Below are 18,853 nucleotides of genomic sequence, written 5' to 3' on the forward strand. Positions count from 1 at the left end.
TCTTTGACAAGGGTGCCAAGACCATTCAATGGGGAATGAAGGAGAGAGTCTTTTCAACAAATAGTGTTGGGACACTGGCTACCCACTTGCAAAAGAATGAGGATGGCCCCTTGTCTCATACCAAAACCAAAAATTAACTCCAAATGAATTATTAAAGACCTAAGCTTTAAAACCTAAAACTATAAAACTCTTTGAAGAAAACAGAGGAAAAAGCTTCATGACATTAGACTTGGCAGGGATTTCTTGATGTGACACCAAAAGTATAGCAAAAATAGACAAATGAGACTACATCAAATTTTTAAAATTTTGTGCATCAAAAGACACAATCCATATAGTGAAAAGGCAACCTACAGATGGGAGAAAATATCTGCAAGTCTTATATCTGCTAAGGGGTTAATATCCAGAATATGTAGAGAACTACAACTCAACAACAAAAAATCAAATAACCTGGTTAAAAAATGGGCAAAGGGCTTGAATAGACATTTCTCCAAGGATATATAAATGGCCAGTAAGCATATGAAAAGACACTCATCATCACTAATCATCAAAGAAATGTAAATCAAAACCATAACGAAATCCTACTTTGCATACATTAGGATAACTACTATCAAAACAAAAACAAAACCCCCCAAAAACAAAACCCAAATCAAAAACACCAAAACCAGAAAATAACAAGTGTTGGCAAAGATGTGGAGAAATTGAAACCTTTGCATGGTGTTGGTGGGATTATAAAATGACATAACTGCTATGGAAGACAGTATGGAGATTCCTCAAAAAATTAAAAATAGAACTATCACATGATCCAGCATTCCCCCTTCTGGGTATGTATCCAAAAGAATTAAACTGTTTGCATACACATCTTCAAAGAAGCACTCATCACAGTAGCCAGGAGGCAGAAGCAACCCAAGGGTCCATCGGTGGATGAATGGATAAACAAAAGGTGGTATATACATACTGTGGGGTACAAGCCATGAAAAAGAAGGAAATCCTGGGCGCCTGGGTGGTTCAGATGGTTAAGCGTCTGCCTTCGGCTCAGGTCATGATCCCAGAGTCCTGGGATCGAGTCCCACATCGGGCTTCTTGCTCCTTGGGAGCCTGCTTCTCCCTCTGCCTCTCTCTCTCTCTCTCTCTGTCTCTCATGAATAAATAATAAAATCTTAAAAAAAAAAAGGAAATCCTGTCACATGCTACAGTGTGGATGAACCTTGAGAATATTATGTTAAGTGAAATAAGCTAGTCACAAAAAGACAAGCACTGGATGATTCCACTTAAATGATGTATCTAAAGTAGTCAAATTTATATAAATAGAAAATAAAATAGTGGTTATCAGGGACCGGCGGAAGGAAAAGGGAATTTGTTTAATGGGCATAGAATTTCAGATTTGCAAGATAAAATATCTCTAGAGATCTGAAGATCTGTTTCACAACAACGTGAATATACTTAACACTATTGAACTGTACAACTGGCTAAGATGGTAAATTTTATGATAGGTGTATTTTACCACAATTAAAAAAAGAAGAAAAAGAAAAAACACATTGCAACAGAAAAAAGCAGAGAGAGAGATCATTTGGGCCAGAACCCCTCTTAGGGCTTTGGGAGAGCCCCATGAAAATGAGGGGTCTTGCAGCCTCAGCTTCCTTAGCTTCACACTGAGCATCTGTTTTGACCCTTCTGGTTGTGTCCTTCCTTTGAAGTCCAGTTCCACGGGTCTGTAGTGCCTCTGTTTTCTAACTCCTGTGTCTCTTAGGCTAGAACCATACAGTTAACAATTTATCTTACACTTTCTTGTTGACTATCCTGTGTACATGTTTTATCTTCTTCCAGTTAGAGGTTTTTAAGTGTTGTCTTCTTTTGCACCCTGTAAGTACTTAGGTTCGTACTGTTCATCCATTTATATGTACATACATACATATCCAATTTATTCCTTTGCTTATTTGTTTGGCCCTTCATCCAGCAAACATTAATTGAATTCCTTCTATGTATTTGATCCAGAAGTAAAAGCCACATAGCCTGCCATTAAGAATCTGCGTTTATGGGGCGCCTGGGTGGCTCAGTCGTTAAGCATCTGCCTTCGGCTCAGGTCATGATCCCAGGGTCCTGGGATCGAGCCCTACATCGGGCTCCCTGCTCTGCAGAAGCCTGCTTCTCCCTCTTCCACTCCCCCTGCTTGTGATCCCTCTCTCGCTGTGTCTTTCTCTGTCAAATAAATAAAATCTTTAAAAAAAAAAAAAAAGAATCTGCGTTTAGAAGGGGAAATACAAAGTAAATGGGTGACAACAGCAATAGGGCATGAAGGTGCTACCCATGAGGGGTGTACGGGGAGCCAGGAAGCACAGAGGAGGACACCAGACTCAACCTGAAGTATCAAGGAATTCTTCCTCTCAATGCAAATTCGATTTTTGAGTTTTGGTTCTAAGGAATTTGAGAATTTTTTTAATGTTCCCTAAAATTAGGTCTGCTAGCATTTTAATTTCTAAATGTAGTAAGAGTATAAATGCTAACATTCTGTTTTCCAGCTAGAATCCAAATATTGGGATTCTAGTTGCGTTGGAGACTCCAGTGTAGCTTTGGCTACTGTTTCCACCTTCTCATTTTGTTGGGTTTAAGAATCCTGAAAAACTTAGTTCTTATGTTTATATTGTTTCTCATCGGCCTTCATCGTTGCCAACATTTGATAGTACTGGAAGTTGATAAACTTAGAAAAGTCTTTACCTTTTTCATGTTCTGTCCATGGCAAACTCCTACTCATTCTTTAGACTCTGTTCAAAATCTCATATCCCCTGTGAAATCTTTTTTGACTCTACCAGCAGTTATTTCTTTGTATTCCTATGGTATAACTGTCTTATATCTCTGTTCTTTAATTATGGCACTTACCATGCCATTTTTTTAAGGGGGAGGGCAGAGAGAGAGGGAGAGAGAGAATCTCAAGCAGGCTTCACTCCCAGTGTGGAGCCCAATGCGGGGCTCCATCTCACGACCCTGAGATCATGACCTGAGCCGAAATTGTGAGTCGGATGCTTAACCAACTGATCCATCCAAGCACCTCTACCATACTATATTTTAATTATGCCTCTGTCCTTGAGGGTGTTAAAAATCATTTTTGTATACTCCAGGGCCTGGTTTTAGTACAGAATATAATATATGGTGGATGCTTTAAAATTTGTATAAAAACCAAAAACGTTCTTGACTGACTGAATGAATGGTGAGTCCAGAATTTGGAGTCCTATTTTTCAAAGAGTTGATTGGCCTTACTATATTTCATGGTCACAGATTTTATTCGTAACAACAACCATTTATCTTATGATAGAATCACTTGTACCTTTTATTTTTTTTAATTTAAAAAAATTTTTTAAAAGAGTTTATTTATTTATTTGAGAGAGACACAGCGAGAGAGGGAACACAAGCAGGGGGAGTGGGAGAGGGAGAAGCAGGCTTCCTGTGGAGCAGGGAGCCCGATGCAGGGCTCGATCCCAGGACCCTGAGATCATGACCTGAGCCAAAGGTAGACGCTTAACGACTGAGCCACCCAGGCGCCCCTCACTTGTACTTTTTAAATATATTTTATACTTTTCTCCACCTCTCCCACCTCCACCTGGTCCCTCCCTCACCTAGATGGACACCGTTGCCTTCCAATTTGTCTCCCTGCTTCTGCTCTTGGTCCTTTATAGTGTGTTCTCCATGTACGAGCCAGAATGAGCTTTTGAAAACATAAATCTGATCCTGTCTCTCCTAAAATGGTGGTAAGACCTCCATGGGTCCTAGAAATGCATACTTGGGGAGGGTTTGGAGACTTTGCCCCACTTTATAGGAAATCCATTAAAAGGTACCCACATCCCATATTAAACATGTGGTTTTATTTATTTTTGCTATCACATGTTTAAAGAATTTTAATAATTTTGCTACTGAAGTTTTTTGGCTACAAATAACTGATTCAATTTATAATTACCTGAGATTTTTAACAGTTAGCATTTTTAGGAATTTTTGTAAAGTGAGAGTTATTTTCAAATGTAACAAAATTTTTATAAATCCTAAATTTAACAGTGAATGAAATTCCTGGGTTTGGGGCACCTGGGTGGCTCAGTCAGTTAAGCATCTGACTCTTGATCCTGGCTCCAGGTCTTGATCTCAGGGTCATGAGATCAGGCCCTGGGTTAGGCTCCATGCTGGGCATGGAGCCTTCTTAAAAAGAAAGAGAAAAAAAAAATTCCTGGGTTGTTATATTTTGAGGACATTTAAGCATTTATTAATTTTTACGGTTATAATTTTCTCTTTGTATTTTTGACTTGTAAATATATTTTCTCAGGTCCTAAATATTTTCCTAGGCCCCTGACAAGCTGGTAGACTCTAGTCATTAAGTGGAAAATGAGTAGTGGATAAAATAGTGCCATTCAGTCTCCTGCTTTAAAATTCTTCTTCTCTTTAGAGAAGAATTAGAGAATTTTTTAAAAGAATTCTTTAAAATAGTGTCTTTCTACTATTCTTAAAAGAAAATCCTTACTGTGGCCCCAAGACCCAGTATGATCCGGCCCCTCCTACCTCCTCAGGTTCGTCTCACATCTTTCTCACCTGCTCACCTGTCCTAGCCTCCTGATCTTCCCTCTCATGCTCGCTCGCTCGCTCTCTCTTTTTTTTGGAACTCAAGCGGGTTGCTTTTCAACTCAGCTTAAATGTCCCACCTGAGATAAGCATTCCCTAACCACCTTATCTAAAGTGAGCCTCCCTCAGTTATTCTGTGTGCCGTCAAATACTTTAAATTTCCTTATCGTTGGCTCCACGTGCACAGGAACCCTTCTGGTATGGCTCACTAACAACTAATGTAGAGTCAGACGCACAGAAAGCATTTAGCACATACTTTCTGAACAAATGAAGTTATGTTAATAGATTTTGTAATTTTTTTAAGCTTTATTTATTTATTTATTTTGAGAGAGTGAGAATGAAAGAGAGAGAGAGAGAGAGCACATGAGAGGGAAGAGGGTCAGAGGGAGAAGCAGGCTCCTTGCCGAGCAGGGAGCCCGATGCGGGACTCGATCCTGGGACTCCAGGATCATGACCTGAGCCGAAGGCAGTCGCTTAACCAACAGAGCCACCCAGGCGCCCTAGATTTTGTAATCTAACCATCCTTGCATTGTTGGTATAAACCCTCCGTGGTCATAGTGAACTATTCTCTTAAAACTGCTGAATTCTATTTGTTGATATTTGACTTAGGATTTTTATATTTGTCTTCACAAGTGAAGATTTATCTATAGTTTTATTTTTTGTACCGTCTCAATCCAGATGGATATCAGGAATATGTTAGCCACAAAGAAGAAATTAGGAAGCTTTCCCTTTTGTCTCCATAAGTTTGGGAACAGTAGGGATGACATGGAATTTATCTGTTTGATAGAAGTTTGGTAGAATTGGGGCACCTGGGTGGCTCAGTCATTGGGCATCTGCCTTCGGCTCAGGTCATGATCCCAGGGTCCTGGGATCGAGCCCCACATCGGGCTCTCTGCTCAGCAGGAAGCCTGCTTCTCCCTCTCCCACTCCCCCTGCTTGTGTTCCCTCTCTCGCTGTGTCTCTCTCTGTCAAATAAATAAAAATCTTAAAAAAAAAAAAAAGAAGAAGTTTGGTAGAATTCACCCAGAAAACCATTTGTGCCTGATGGAGTTTTAGTGGCTACTTCTTCGAATATCTTACAGATTTCTGCTGTGGGTTTTTATTGTTATTCTCATAATTTTTCTTGAGTTGATTTTAGTAATTTTCTTTTCCTTGACTGTCCTCCATTTTATTTAATCTTCAAGTCTATTGATGTGAAGTTATGTGTTATTCTCTTAAAATTTACAAAAAATACTCTCTGGGGCACCTGGGTGGCTCAGTTGGTTAAGCATCCAACTCTTGATTTCGGCTCAGGTCATGATCTTGGGGTCGTGAGATTGAGCCCCATTTCAGGCTCCACACTCAGCAGGGAGTCTGCTTCTCTCTCTACTTCTCTCTGCCTCTCCCCCTGCTCATGCACATGCTCCTCTCTCTAAAATAAATAAATCTTAAAAAGAAAAATACTCTCCAAATCTGTAGTTATAATGCCCTCCTTCTGAGCCCTAATGTTAATTTACCACTTCTCTCTCTCTCTTTTTAAATTTGATCAGATTTTCCAAAGGATTGTCTACCTATATTTTTTAGAGCAAAAAAGGTGTTGGTTTGATTGAGTTTTTTGACTATTGCTTTATGTTTATGCTTTTATCATTATAAGTTTCTTTTTAGTTTGTTATGTGTTTTCTAGATTGTTGAGTTAAATGTTCAGTTCTTTCTTCCTTCCTTTCTTTTCTTTTCTTTCTTTCTTTCTTAAAGATTTTATTTATTTGTGAGAGAAAGAAAGCACACAAGCAGGGGGAGTGGCAGGCAGAGGGAGAAGCAGGCTCCCTGTTGAGCAAGGAGCCTGATGTAGGATTCGATCCCAGGACCCCAAGATCATGACCCAAGCCAAAGGCAGACACTTAACCGAGTGAGCCACCCAGGCATCACTATTTATTTTGTTTTTAAGAGACAGAGGGGGTGGGGGGAGGGGGAGGGGCAAAGGGAGAGGGAGAATCTTAAGCAGACTCCCGCTTGATCTCATGACCCTGAGATCATGACCGGAGCCGAAACCAAGAGTCAGGTGCTTAACCAGCTGAGCCATCCAGGCGCCCCAGTTCATTATTTTTTAATCTTGTTTCCTAATAAAAATATTTTAGTATATTGTCAGCAAGTTGTCAACTTTGAAAGATAACACATATGAGTGTATAAGTTCTGGTTTATTTGTTTAAAAAAGTAAACTTTTGGGGCACCCGAGTGGCTCAGTTGGTTGTCTGCCTTCGGCTCAGGTCATGATCCCAGGGTCCTGGGATTGGGCCCCCCATCGGGCTCCCTGCTCGGTGGGGAGCCTGCTTCTCCCTCTCCCTCTGCCTCTCTCTGCCTCTCATGAATAAGTGAATAAAATCTTTAAAAAAAAGTGAACTTTTTTGTTACTTTGTATCCTCATATTATAATAGCACAGTTTAAAAACACTGTTTAATGGTTAATAGGAAAAAGTACAGCAAATATATCACAAAGCCCAAAATGTTTGGAAATACGGTGAAAATAATGTGTTTATTTCAGCTATTTCTTCAGATAAGCAAGCGGACTAATTGCTTTAAGGTTAGAGGTATCTCACAAAACAAAGCTGTCTAGAGGTTGAAGAAAACATATTGATTGTATTGTTTGAAAATAGAATTAATATTTTGTTTCTAAATGTGTTTATGTTTTCTGGCTTTTCGTGCAGCTTGTTTAACACTTACAAGGTAACACATACACACACATGTTTATACAATAATATTCTGCATTGGGGAATGGAGACTTAGCAGAATTATAAAGAAATCATGTCCATCACAAATTAAAACAAGACAGCTGTACAATCTCCATGCATTTTAACATGTTGAGCATGCTCCACATAAGTAAGCTTTCCGTAACTCATCTGGAAGGTATTGGAAGGATAAAAATAGACTAAATATTCAGAATTTCCATCCAAGGAGTTTCCTGCTTTTGCCTACATCTCGATTGTCAGCCTGGGTCCTGGCTTTTGCTCCACTCTGGGCTTGGAGAAGACAGTGGAAGCCTTTTACACCATAAATATTCAAGCCGCCAGATCATTGAGGCATTGGCTCCGCCTGCCCTGAAACAGCTCCTTTCCTGTTCTTTCGGAGTGGAAAAAGCAAGGGAGGAAGGCTGTATGAAGACCCAGAAGACAGGATGACAAACGTGTGGGATTTAGGAAGGGTTCGTAGGTTCCTTTTCGAGGAATGCTGGGCTTACAGAATCCATGCATTCTCTGCTGGATGGCATGTCAGATTAGACTTGGTCAGCCTCTTTCATTTGGGAGACTCACACTGTGGATCCCACTATTTTTGGTTTATAGAGATGGATGGAGTTTTGAGTCACAGGGCACTTTTGCCTGCTCTCCATTTTACTTTATTTCCAAAGCAGTCCTTAGAACAAACAGATGGAGGTGAGTTTCTGGAAATGATGTGACTTCCATTCTTTATATTGGGGTGGCAGATCTCCTCTTGTCCAGCACTTCTGAATGGAAGTCCAAGTCATTCATTCATTCATTTATTCACCTACTCTAGGGGGCCTCAGACAGCAGTGAAGGAAGATGTGGTGTTTGTCCTTACACACACTGAGGAAAATCAACAATAGGCAAATTCTTATGCAAACAATAAATTGCGACTCTGATCAATGTTATAAAGAAGCAGTAAAAGATGTTATGGGAGTGTTGAATAGGAAGGCCTGATCTCTACTGGAAGTGTCAAGAAGGCCTTCCTGGGGTAATGACTTTTGAGATGGCAAGGATAAGATGAACAGAACTACTAAAAGAAAGAAGCCAAATGCTGAGTTTTCGAGAGGAAAGGAACCAAAGATACCATCTAGTAATGTCCAGTCTACATTCCTGTCAGAAAACTGAGCCTGGGGAGGTAAAGGGATTTGCCCACCTAAGCTTGCACAGCCTTTTAGCCCCAGGGCTAGAGATGCAAACCCAGCATGGGTTTCTTAGGTGGGTATAAATTGAGAATGCATGTAGCCAGAAGAAGGGACTTAGGGATGGGGAAAGCAGGTAGGTTTTAAATTTCATGCTTACTCTTGTCAGCTGCAGAGCTACTTCCTCAGGTGGGAGAAGGGATTAAAGAGGGCTGGAATCTGGCCTGTCCTAGAGGCAGTCAGCTTGCTAACGCTGCAGCATGGTTTTTATTTGGGGTTGGGGGAAGAGGTATCAAACACACATACACCCAAAACAATACATGTGGACTTCAGTTGGGAAACCAGTCCCTGTGCTGTTTCTATCTAGCTGTGTGATTTGAGATAAGTCATTAACCTCTCTGAATTGCCAGGTTCCGTTTATACTTGGGTATATTTCCTTTTAGTCTTCTCCCATGCATTTTAGGAGCTTGTCAGAGATCAGTTGTGCCCTGTATTTCACCTTAATCTTTAAAAACTTGTCTCTTGTTTGGCTAAAGCGTTGTTTAAGCCCCCTTTTAAAGAGCAGTTTGCCAGCCCATGCTTGCCCAAACAACTAGAGAATAACTGTAGCAAGCAGCCAAGCTCCAGGATCTGCAAGAATCGTTAGCAACTGAGCATATTTCTATAAACCAATAAAGGTTTTTATATTTTGTTCATCTGTTACCCTTATGCTGTTGCCACTTTCACATTCAGTGTGTGTAGGCGGAGAGTATGAGATAACAGCCTTTCACAAATGAAAGTGAGTGGAAAAGGGCTGCTTTCCCTTTAAGGCAGTTTCAACTCCAGCTCCCTCCCCTTTCCTGATTGACAAACCTACCCGAAGTCACATGATCCGCCTCTATTTGAAGGTCACAAAAAGCTGCTTCCTTTAGAGACAGAGGGGGAGAGAGAGAGCAAGAGGGAGAGTGAGTGAGAGAGAGTTAGTTCAAGCCAAAATGGCCGACAGAGTCTCTGCTGGTTTCTGAATATTTAAAATACAAAAAAACAGATAGACAAAAAGAAATCATTTTTTGGACCTTTTTTCATTTCCATTTCTACCTTGTATGCCTCAATTTGCTGGATTTAAGCACTGCTGCACTTTATGAGGTTGGTAAATATTTTCAATTTTTTTAAACCAATTGATTTATATGGATCTTGTCTAACCGTTTTCACTAGTGGTGTTGCAAATGGACATTTGTCTAGCATGGAGACTGGCTTCAGACATTTCGTGAATCTGTGTAAATCAGACCCGTGATGTACTTTTGGTTCGGCATTTTAGAAATGGAAAAGCCTTGGTAGAATATTTAAATTTTGAAGTGATTTAATTGCACTTTTAATTTATATACAGATTTTCATCATCATTTCTGTCTTGCAAATAAATGAAACTGCGAGTAACTGGAGATTTGATATTTAGAAAGAGGTTTTTAAGAAACACAGACCTCTCCCTGCCCCCTTAAATCTGCTGCAAAAATTTGCATAAATATAAATGGGTTTGCATTCTTTCGGCTGCTAAGGCCGACAAAGGATCTGGGAGGGCAAGCACTACCACGGGGAAGCTTTTTTTTTTTTTTCCCTCCCTTAAAGCTAGGCCATCCTTCCTAGAGAGATGTAGAACCTAAAATAAGACCTGATACATTTTAAACATCAGGCTGGGGGCGAGTGAACACCAGGAGGTTTGGGGTTTGTAGATTCCCCTGCTTGAAAACCTCCCAAGCAATGTGTGGATCACCCCTCTCTGCGCGGGCTCATTTGCACTGGGTCTCTGTGTGTGTTCTCAAATGTGCAGCCAGATGCGCTTTTATTTTGATCGTGGTTTGAACCAAATGGTAGGACTATCTTGTAAACACGGTGTTTTAAAGATCTAAACAGCTCTTCACCCCATTAGGAATGAATTCTTTATCAGCTTTTCCCTGTAGACTGGCCTCCTCCATTTCTCACGGGTTACAATTTTTGTTTAATTTTATACAGACGAACTGTGCTTTTCAGCACAAATTCAGCATCTGTGTGTTTATGTGTGTGGTTGCCTGTTTGGGCCATGTACCCATTGTTGAAGTGGTCATTTAGGGTCACATAAATAGGTAGCTCTGTGTATGTGTATGTTAGTTACCCCCGAAACCGTGCGGTGCCCTCAAGTTAAATTCCATTACTCCCAGTACAGGATTCTAGAAAGCCTGGGAGCAGGGAGGGAAGAAAGCTGAAAACTTGCTTTCTCAGAGCCACCTCCCCCTATCATTGTAAGAGTGTGATGTAATGCTTCTCGTCTGGTGGGCTGAAAGGATCGTAGTTTGTGATGTGGCGGGGAAATTGCCCCCACCCCTGAGTAAATTACCCCACCCCCTCAGCACATCCCTGGCTCTGAGAGGCCTTGTTTTCTTTTCTTTTTTCTTTTTTTTCCTAATTTGTATCCTCCTGATTTATGCGGGGCATACTGGCATGAAAAAGAGACTGTTCTTCTAAATCTGTTACAAAGTATAGTTTAGAAAGGCATTTAAAATGTGCAAATGGGTGGAATTGTCATATCCCCATCATTAAATATGTAGACTTGGATTAAAGCTAATTAAGCATAAATGGAATAATTTTGATCAGAAGGGAGCAGTGTTTTTGTTTCCTTTTTAATTAATCTAATTATAAGATGCTTGCTGGGCCTGCAAGTGTTAAAAAAAAAAATGGAAGAAATGCTGGCCCGTTTTGAAAATTTGACAGTCTGGAAGAGGGTGTGTAGTGCTTTCAAAAGCTTTATTCACTGTTCAAATGGATTGGCCCCTTGTGCTGAAAATGGCCTGTTTCTTTGGGCCAATTGTGTGTAGATGAAGGGACTTTCACGCTAATTTAACAAAAAGACTCTGCATTTGAATACATAAAGATAATTAAAGTTCTCCATCTCTAAAGAGCAAGTATTTTATTATTTTTCTAAAATTAATGTTATTATATTAGTAATGGAAATAAGTAGAGAAGTGACAGTTTAAATTCAATGTACATCTTTTGATGATGTAAGTTAAGCTTTTGTGTGAGGGGCTTTGGAAACATTAAAGAGGTAGTCTGGAACAAATTTGTCTCTTTAAAAATTTTTTTACATCTTGAATTTAAAGGAAAAGACATAGAAATTACCATAGTGATAGGGAGTGTTGCTTTGTGGTGGACCTAAGGAAAATTAAAGCTCTCATTATTGTTTTTTCTGAAAATGAAAGCGCTTATTTGGGGCTTTACTTGTTAGAGGATTCATTTTACACCCATTTCCTAAGTTGGCCTTATAGGAGAAGAGTGCGGAAAAACCTAAGCTTTCCGTGTTTTGCCATTAGCTTGTTTTTGTGGACTGTGTAAACATGGGACTAGCAGGTTAATTCAGTTTGTGGAGTGGAGGAACCAAAAGCAGGGTGCCTGTTCTCCCGCAAGAAGGAGAATGATATAACGAACATGAACAGAATGCCATGTGAGTCTTTGAAATGTTTTTATAAATATTCTTTTCTCCTAGACAGGTTGAAAAGTGAGATAAATAAGACCTGGTTTCACGTATGTTAAGCGTTATGGCTCTGGTGAGTTTCAGAAGCTCAGCTGCCATTTTGGATCTAAGTTCCTGCAGAGCCAATCCTGATGGCACACCAAAACTATGGTAATTCGGAAGCAAATACAAATGAGTAGTAAATTAAGTGTGCAGATGGATAGTATTTAATTTGTTGTTGAAGTTTTCTGTCTGTTGATAGTGTGAAACGAAGCTTTAAAAACTTTAGAGATGTGGCTGATGTTACGAAGAGCAGAACCCAGGGATATTAGAACTTAGATGTTATGATTTTTAAAAACGAGACGGCGTATGCAGAGGAAGTTTCTTACTGGAGAAAACGAATATAATTCTTACTTAAGACGCCCCCTGCCATCCATATTTCCTTATGCTGGGTCTACTTGTGATACTATAATAATGTCATTATTCACAACCCTGCCCTGTCTCAGAAAGAAATATCACAGATTCATTATTAAGATTTTACTGAAACATCACAAAAATTGGTAGCGCTAATCTATCAGAAGTGATATCTTATTTTTAAACTGTTTCTGTCCTTCCATCTGAGTGCCAGAAAGGAAGCATTGGCATCTTTGATATTTAGTGGCAAACCCAACTCTTGTTCAGCTTTGGATGGCTGTTTGTTCTTTGTCACCACGAGGGCCATCCTTTAAAAATAAACTTCTAAAAATTGAAGCAGAGTTTTCTAAGGCTTTTCCAGTTCTTCACCTGTGCAAGAGATGCTGAAAGAGTGATGTGTGATGATGAGGCCTTCAGGTTCTATAGAGAAGGCTCAGCAGATAACAGTAGTAGTGGGTGGGCCTCACCCTACCCATGTGCCCCATGACGGAAATGTTTTGGAGAAATTTAATTTTTCTAAGTTAGCATAATCATGGTTCTTGAGTTTAAACTGGACAAGGCCCTGAGGCGATACAGATGAATGTACTTTGTTCCTGCCCTCAAGAAGTACCAACCTAGCAGGGAAGATAATCAGATAAAGAGGCCATCACAACGTGGGGCTGTGTGTGCAGTAGTTAGAACAGGTACCTGATACAGAAGTATCCTGAGGACCTGCATTAGGAGAGCCCTTATTTAAGCAGCTAGATAATTACTCATTTTTGGTCATCATTTGGGTATTAGAATTTCATTAAGTGTAACTTGTGATTTAAAGATGGGGTTTCTGACCACCTTTGGTTGGGGAGGGGGCAGCATATTGCTAATTGTTTCCTAGTACAGTATTGTACGTGGATTCACACCCATCTCCTTCTCTCACCCTCTTGTTTTGGTTGAGGCTGGTGGTGGAGTGGACTGGGGTGAATTAAAGCCACTTGGCCTGAAAAGGGATTTAACCCATGACAGTGACATTTTAACATTTTCTTTTCTTCCTTCCTTCATATATTCATTCAGCAGTCATTTATTATGCCCTGGCATGTGTTGGTGCTTTGTAGGTGCTGGGGGATCTAAGAATTAATTTGGTCAGCCCATTGCCCTGAACAGCCCCTTGGTTCATGTGGAAATACTCGCCATTTGGTGACTATCTAACCGATTGCTTGGGGTTAGGACTGGGATAACACTGTAGCTCCTTTCACCTCATAGTCTCTTTGCTGAGAATCAGGAAATGAATGGTAATTTTTGCTTCTGGTAGTGCCAGAGATTTCCATTTAAGGTTGGACAAGATAGTCACTTTATTCTCCATTTTCTTTAGCCATGCAAAAGTAGCTCCTCAAAATTATCTTTAAATGGTCCCTGCGAACCTTGCAACCTAAGTTACCTCCTTAGTTACTCTACCACATCCTTCACTTTTACTGTTTTAATATCCCTTAATTGTGTCACTATCTGAAATTACATTATTTGTGTATGATGCATCATTCCCCACAAAACCATACGCTTTCCTGAGAGCAGATTTTGTTTTGCTTGTTGCTCAATCCCCAGGATCGAGAACTGGGCTTAACAAGAGTGAACGTTCAATAAAAATGTGTTTGAGTTAGACCGGAGCATAAGGTCACAGGACCAGCGATGTGACCGTAAGTCCCTGTTTCTTCATCGGTAAAATGGGGATCATACACTGTTGTGAACCATAAAGGAAATGTATGTAAGAGCTGACACCTAGTTGCCTTGCTTAGTATTTCCTTCCCCTTTGCTCTATCTCCCTTTGTTAAATAAACCAGAAAGACTTTTATGGCCCCACAAATGCCTCCATTCTTTCTCCTGGCTCACAGGATCATGAAATGTTTGCACCGATTGCACTGAGCTTCAGCCTGGATAAGGACAGGAGTAGTGCTGAGCCTTTTCTTTTTATTAAAAAGTCCCTACCTACATTCCTAGGGTCTGATGTCGTCTCTTCATGCTCTCCAGTTTCCTGCAGGCTCTGCCTCTGTGATGTATCCACATTTGCTTGGCTGCTTTTCATACACTCTGTGTTTTGCATCAAAAGGTTCTCAACAGTTTCAGATGAATTGGTCCCAAGTTTACAAGACAAGGGAGAACATAAAATACAGTGTTTTTTCCTTCATTGTGATTATTCTGAGCCTGTACCTGTAAATTCTGTTTATTTAATGAAACTATTAATAGTTTTGATTCCACAGACAGATAAAATAAAAACTTAGGTCAATTGCCCACTTCATACAATGCTGTCAAATAAATATAGATGTCCTAGAAATGGCTTTCATTCATTGACTTGGGAGTTTTTATTATTTATTTATTTATTTTTATTATTATGTTATGTTAATCACCATACATTACATCATTAGTTTTTGATGCAGTGTTCCATGATTCATGTTTGCGTATAACACCCAGTGCTCCATGCAGAACGTGCCCTCTTTAATAATTGACTTGGGAATTAAAAAAATTTTTTTTTTAAGATTTTATTTATTGGGACGCCTGGGTGGCTCAGATGGTTAAGCGTCTGCCTTCGGCTCAGGTCGTGATCCCAGGGTCCTGGGATCGAGTCCCGCATCGGGCTCCCTGCTCCGTAGGAAGCCGGCTTCTCCCTCTGCCTCTCTCTCTCTCTCTCTGACTGTCATGAATAAATAAATAAAACATTAAAAAAAAAAAGATTTTATTTATTTATTTGACAGAGAGAGCCCAAGCAGGGGGAGCTACAGAGGGAGAGGGAGAAGCAGGCATCCCACTGAGCAGGGAGCCCAACATGGGGCTTGATCCCAGGACCCTGAGATCGTGACCTGACCCAAAGGCAGACGCTTAACTGATAGCCACCCAGGCGCCCCTGGAATTTGTTTTTAAAAAAACTCAAAAAACTATTTTTTTCAAGATTTTATTTATTTATTTTGATGGAGAGAGGGAACACAAAGGGGGGTGGGAAAGAGAAGCAGGCTTCCCGCTGAGCAGAGAGCCCGACACGGGACTCAGACCCAGGACTCCAGGATCATGACCTGAGCCGAAGGCAGACGCCTAACGACTGAGCCACCCAGGCGCCCCAAAACTCAGAAAACTACTGTCTGTTTACTCATTCAGCAAATAATTATTGAGTACCTATTACATGCTGGTTATTGGAGTGAGTGCTAATACAGGAGTGGTGTGAAGATTTTCTCCTGGTACCATTGCTGAAGTTAGAAAGAGTAGAAATACAAGGAGGCTGGCCAGTGCTCAGAGTGTTGGATGATTACAAGGAAGGGACATCCAGCCCAAATAGAGGGACCAGCTTGTGCAAGGGCCCTGAGGCAAGAGAGGATGTCCGTGCACTTGGAGAAGTGCATATGGAGTGCTTGGATATGGTTGGAGCGTGATGTACATAAGGGAAGAGATGATCTGGGAAATGAAAAGCAAAGCTGTAAAGATAAACACTGGCCAGATGCAGAAGGTCTGTAAGCCATCTTTGGAAGTTTTGATCTTAAGAACAATTAAAGGGTCTTCAGCAGGAATGTCACCTGTTTAGATTGGGTTTTTGAAAGATGACTCTGGTTGCATGGTAGGAAATGGCTGGAGAGTTGATTATAAGAGCAAATAGTATTGCGGGCATCCCAGGTAATGGTGGCCTGAACTGGCAGCAGAGGTGGGAAGAAGGTAAATCCAGAGACATTTAGGAAGAAGATTTCACAGGACCTGAGCGCTGAGTATGGGGAAATTAAAGGTGATGCCTCTGTCTCTGGCCTGGGCTACTGATGGGATGGTGGTATCATTCGCTGAGTAGGGGTCCATTTAGGAGACAGGTGTGGGTTTGAGATTATGAGTTCAGTTTTGGAGTTACTGAATTCTGAGACATCCAAATGAAGGTCTGGAGCAATTAGATATCTGTCTGGAGATAAAGATTTGAGAATAGTCAGTAGTCCCAAGTCCTCCAGCATTTTCCTTTTTAAAAAGTTGATTTCTTTGGTAAGATGTCCAAAGATGGCAACATGCAGTGCAGGATGCTGTTGGATGCTGTTAAGGGGACACTATTTTATAAAGACGTTAAGACCACATATTCCCATTACCATGATGGTTGCCATTAGAAATACCAAAGGAGTTTGAGGGAAGAGAAAGACTAATTTTGGTCGGGTTGAGCATCGAAGGCTTTATGAGTACCATGTATTTGAGCTAAGCCTAAAAGGTTGGTCAGAATTGTGTAGAGTGCAGAGCAGTCCAGCTGGAGGATTAGTTATGTCCAGAGAGAATTGATGGGAGCTCAGAGCTGTATAGGGGAGCTGGGACACGTGCTCAGTAGTTTGAAGTGCTTGTAGTTTGGATGGCAGACAGAGGGGACTTGTTGAAAATATGATACCAGTGTGTTCAAAGTGGTTTTTGAGAATGCTAAATGGCAATGGGGCAGAGGACTTGGGGGTAATTTAGAGTCGGGCAGGCCAGTTACGGTAAAAAGGGACTGTTAAGAGGGGCGCCTGGGTGGCTCAGTTGGTTAAGCGACTGCCTTCGGCTCAGGTCGTGATCCTGGAGTCCCGGGATCGAGTCCCGCATCGGGCTCCCTGCTCAGCAGGGAGTCTGCTTCTCCCTCTGACCCTCTTCCCTCTCGTGCTCTCTGTCTCTCATTCTCTCTCTCTCAAATAAATAAAAATCTTTGAAAAAAAAAAGAAAAAAGGGACTGTTAAGAAAGGGTCTGCTCTGAGAGTGCTGTGGTGTAGCTAGAAGAGGGACCAGGGACTCCGGGACTTCAAGATGAATGGTGGGAATCTTCAGGAGGGAAGATGTACTCCAGGTCACACATCCTGAATTTAAGAAGGTAGTGGGACTCCCAGAGGCAGCTGTTGAGCAGGCAGCTGGCAGTGTGAAGCTGAAGCTTGAGAAAGAGGTCAGAAGTGGAGATAAAGGATTGGAAGTTATCCACATAGACGTGATAGCTGACGCCAAGCGAATGGATGAGCTCACTATGAAAAGTGTAGGGGATGGAAAAGAGAACTGAGAATAGGTCCTTGGGGACAGAGAGAAAAAGGGAACCCGGGAAAGGATTAAAAGGAAGATGATTGTGTGGGACAGTTTGGAATAGTTGCTGAAGAGGATGGAAGGACTTTTCAATCTCAGATGTCGTCAACAGGAAGAACAGTATGTGGTGACGGCAGCGCACCCAAACCTAGTGTTGGGAGGTGTTCCAGTGGGAAAGGTTTGGGAATCATGAGGTTACTCCAGCACCATCCAGTAGAAATGGAATGTGAGAGACGCCTGGCTGGCTCAGCCAGTAGAACATGTGGCTCTTGATCTTGGGGTCCTGAGATCTAGCCTCATGTTGGATATAGAGATTGCTTAAATAAAATAAACTTAAAAAAAAAAAGAAATGGAATGTGAGTCATGTGTTAGTTTACATTTTCCAGGAGTTACATTAAAAAAGTAAAAGCAACAGGTGAAAATAATTTTAATAATGTATACTTTATTTAACCAAATATGTGCAAAATATTATCAATTTAACAGGTAATCAATTTTAAAGTACTTAAATATTTAAATACTTAAAATTAGTTGTTTGACATTCTTTTTTTTTCATACTAAGTCTTTGAAATCTGGTACGTATTTTATACTTACAACACATTTCAGTTTGAACATAAAATTTTCATTCGAAATACTTGATCTGTATTTAGATTTCATAAAATTTACAGTTGAAAAAGTACACCCACATACCCAAGTTTTTCCAAACATACAAAAAGTTTTCCAGTAATGGAAATGAGTATCAACTTTAAATTTTAAATACTTGAACTAAATGTACAATTGAAAATCCCATTTCTCAGTCGCACCAGTCTTGTTACAGGTGCACACTAGCCATGTGTGGCTACCATATTGGGCAGCGTGGGGTTATTGCAAAGTAAATGAGTTACCTTACAGTTAATGCACATTTTGAAAATAGCCAAAGCATCATAAAGCATTCTTACCATCACAAAACATTCCATAGGACCGGTATTTCTTAGAACACATGTTGGATTCTGCTAGTGGAATTTTTAGAATTGGAAGGGTCAAATCCTAACTTTGCATGTGAGAAGGTGAACTTTGTGTTTTTATGGAATTGCACAGATTCCAAAATTTAAAACAGAAATTAAAATTGTTTTGGCTGAGGTCAACAGGATGGTATATTGGTAGAAGTTCTTAAACATGCCAATTTGTGTCATATTTCAGAATTGGTAGGTGCAGAGGCTTACGTTGAAAAGCAGATTCAGTTGGAGAGGTGGGAGTACTTCTGTCCCCTTTTTGGCCTTGTTGAATTTTGGAATTAGTGGGTTGGTGGTGGCTCCAGGCAGGGAGATATGAAATTAGAACTTGAGTGTTCTTGGAAGCTTTCAGTCAGTGGTCCCAGCCATCTAGCATAGGTGGAGGTGTTTGGGGGTGGGGGAAGGAGTGCCAAAGGGCTAATTATTTTGTGGGTGTATCTCACTTCGGTGATATGCAGGCTGTTTAGTCACACTGTTAAACTCATTTTGTATTTCTTGCCATCCTGCGCTA

General features: G+C 40.6%; 1 protein-coding gene across 6 annotated transcripts in view; it reads left to right on the forward strand.

The window, feature by feature from the left end:
- The window catches only part of TNRC6B (trinucleotide repeat containing adaptor 6B), a 241,071-nt gene that overhangs the window by 105,730 nt on the left and 116,488 nt on the right, over nt 1-18,853 (forward strand). Inside the window, exon 1 of one of the 6 annotated variants that reach the window (XM_028115712.2) lies at nt 9,221-9,594. The exons of the other annotated variants lie outside the window; for them this stretch is intronic. Coding sequence (XP_027971513.2) covers nt 9,590-9,594 — 5 coding nt within the window. The 5' untranslated portion in view covers nt 9,221-9,589. Of the gene's footprint in view, nt 1-9,220; nt 9,595-18,853 lie in introns of those variants that run through there. 6 annotated transcript variants of the gene reach the window in all.

The sequence above is a fragment of the Eumetopias jubatus genome, unplaced genomic scaffold (genome assembly GCF_037043125.1).
Source record: "Eumetopias jubatus isolate StellerSeaLion01/CBP00866 unplaced genomic scaffold, mEumJub1_p1.0 scaffold_8, whole genome shotgun sequence".
Lineage (NCBI taxonomy): Eukaryota > Metazoa > Chordata > Mammalia > Carnivora > Otariidae > Eumetopias > Eumetopias jubatus.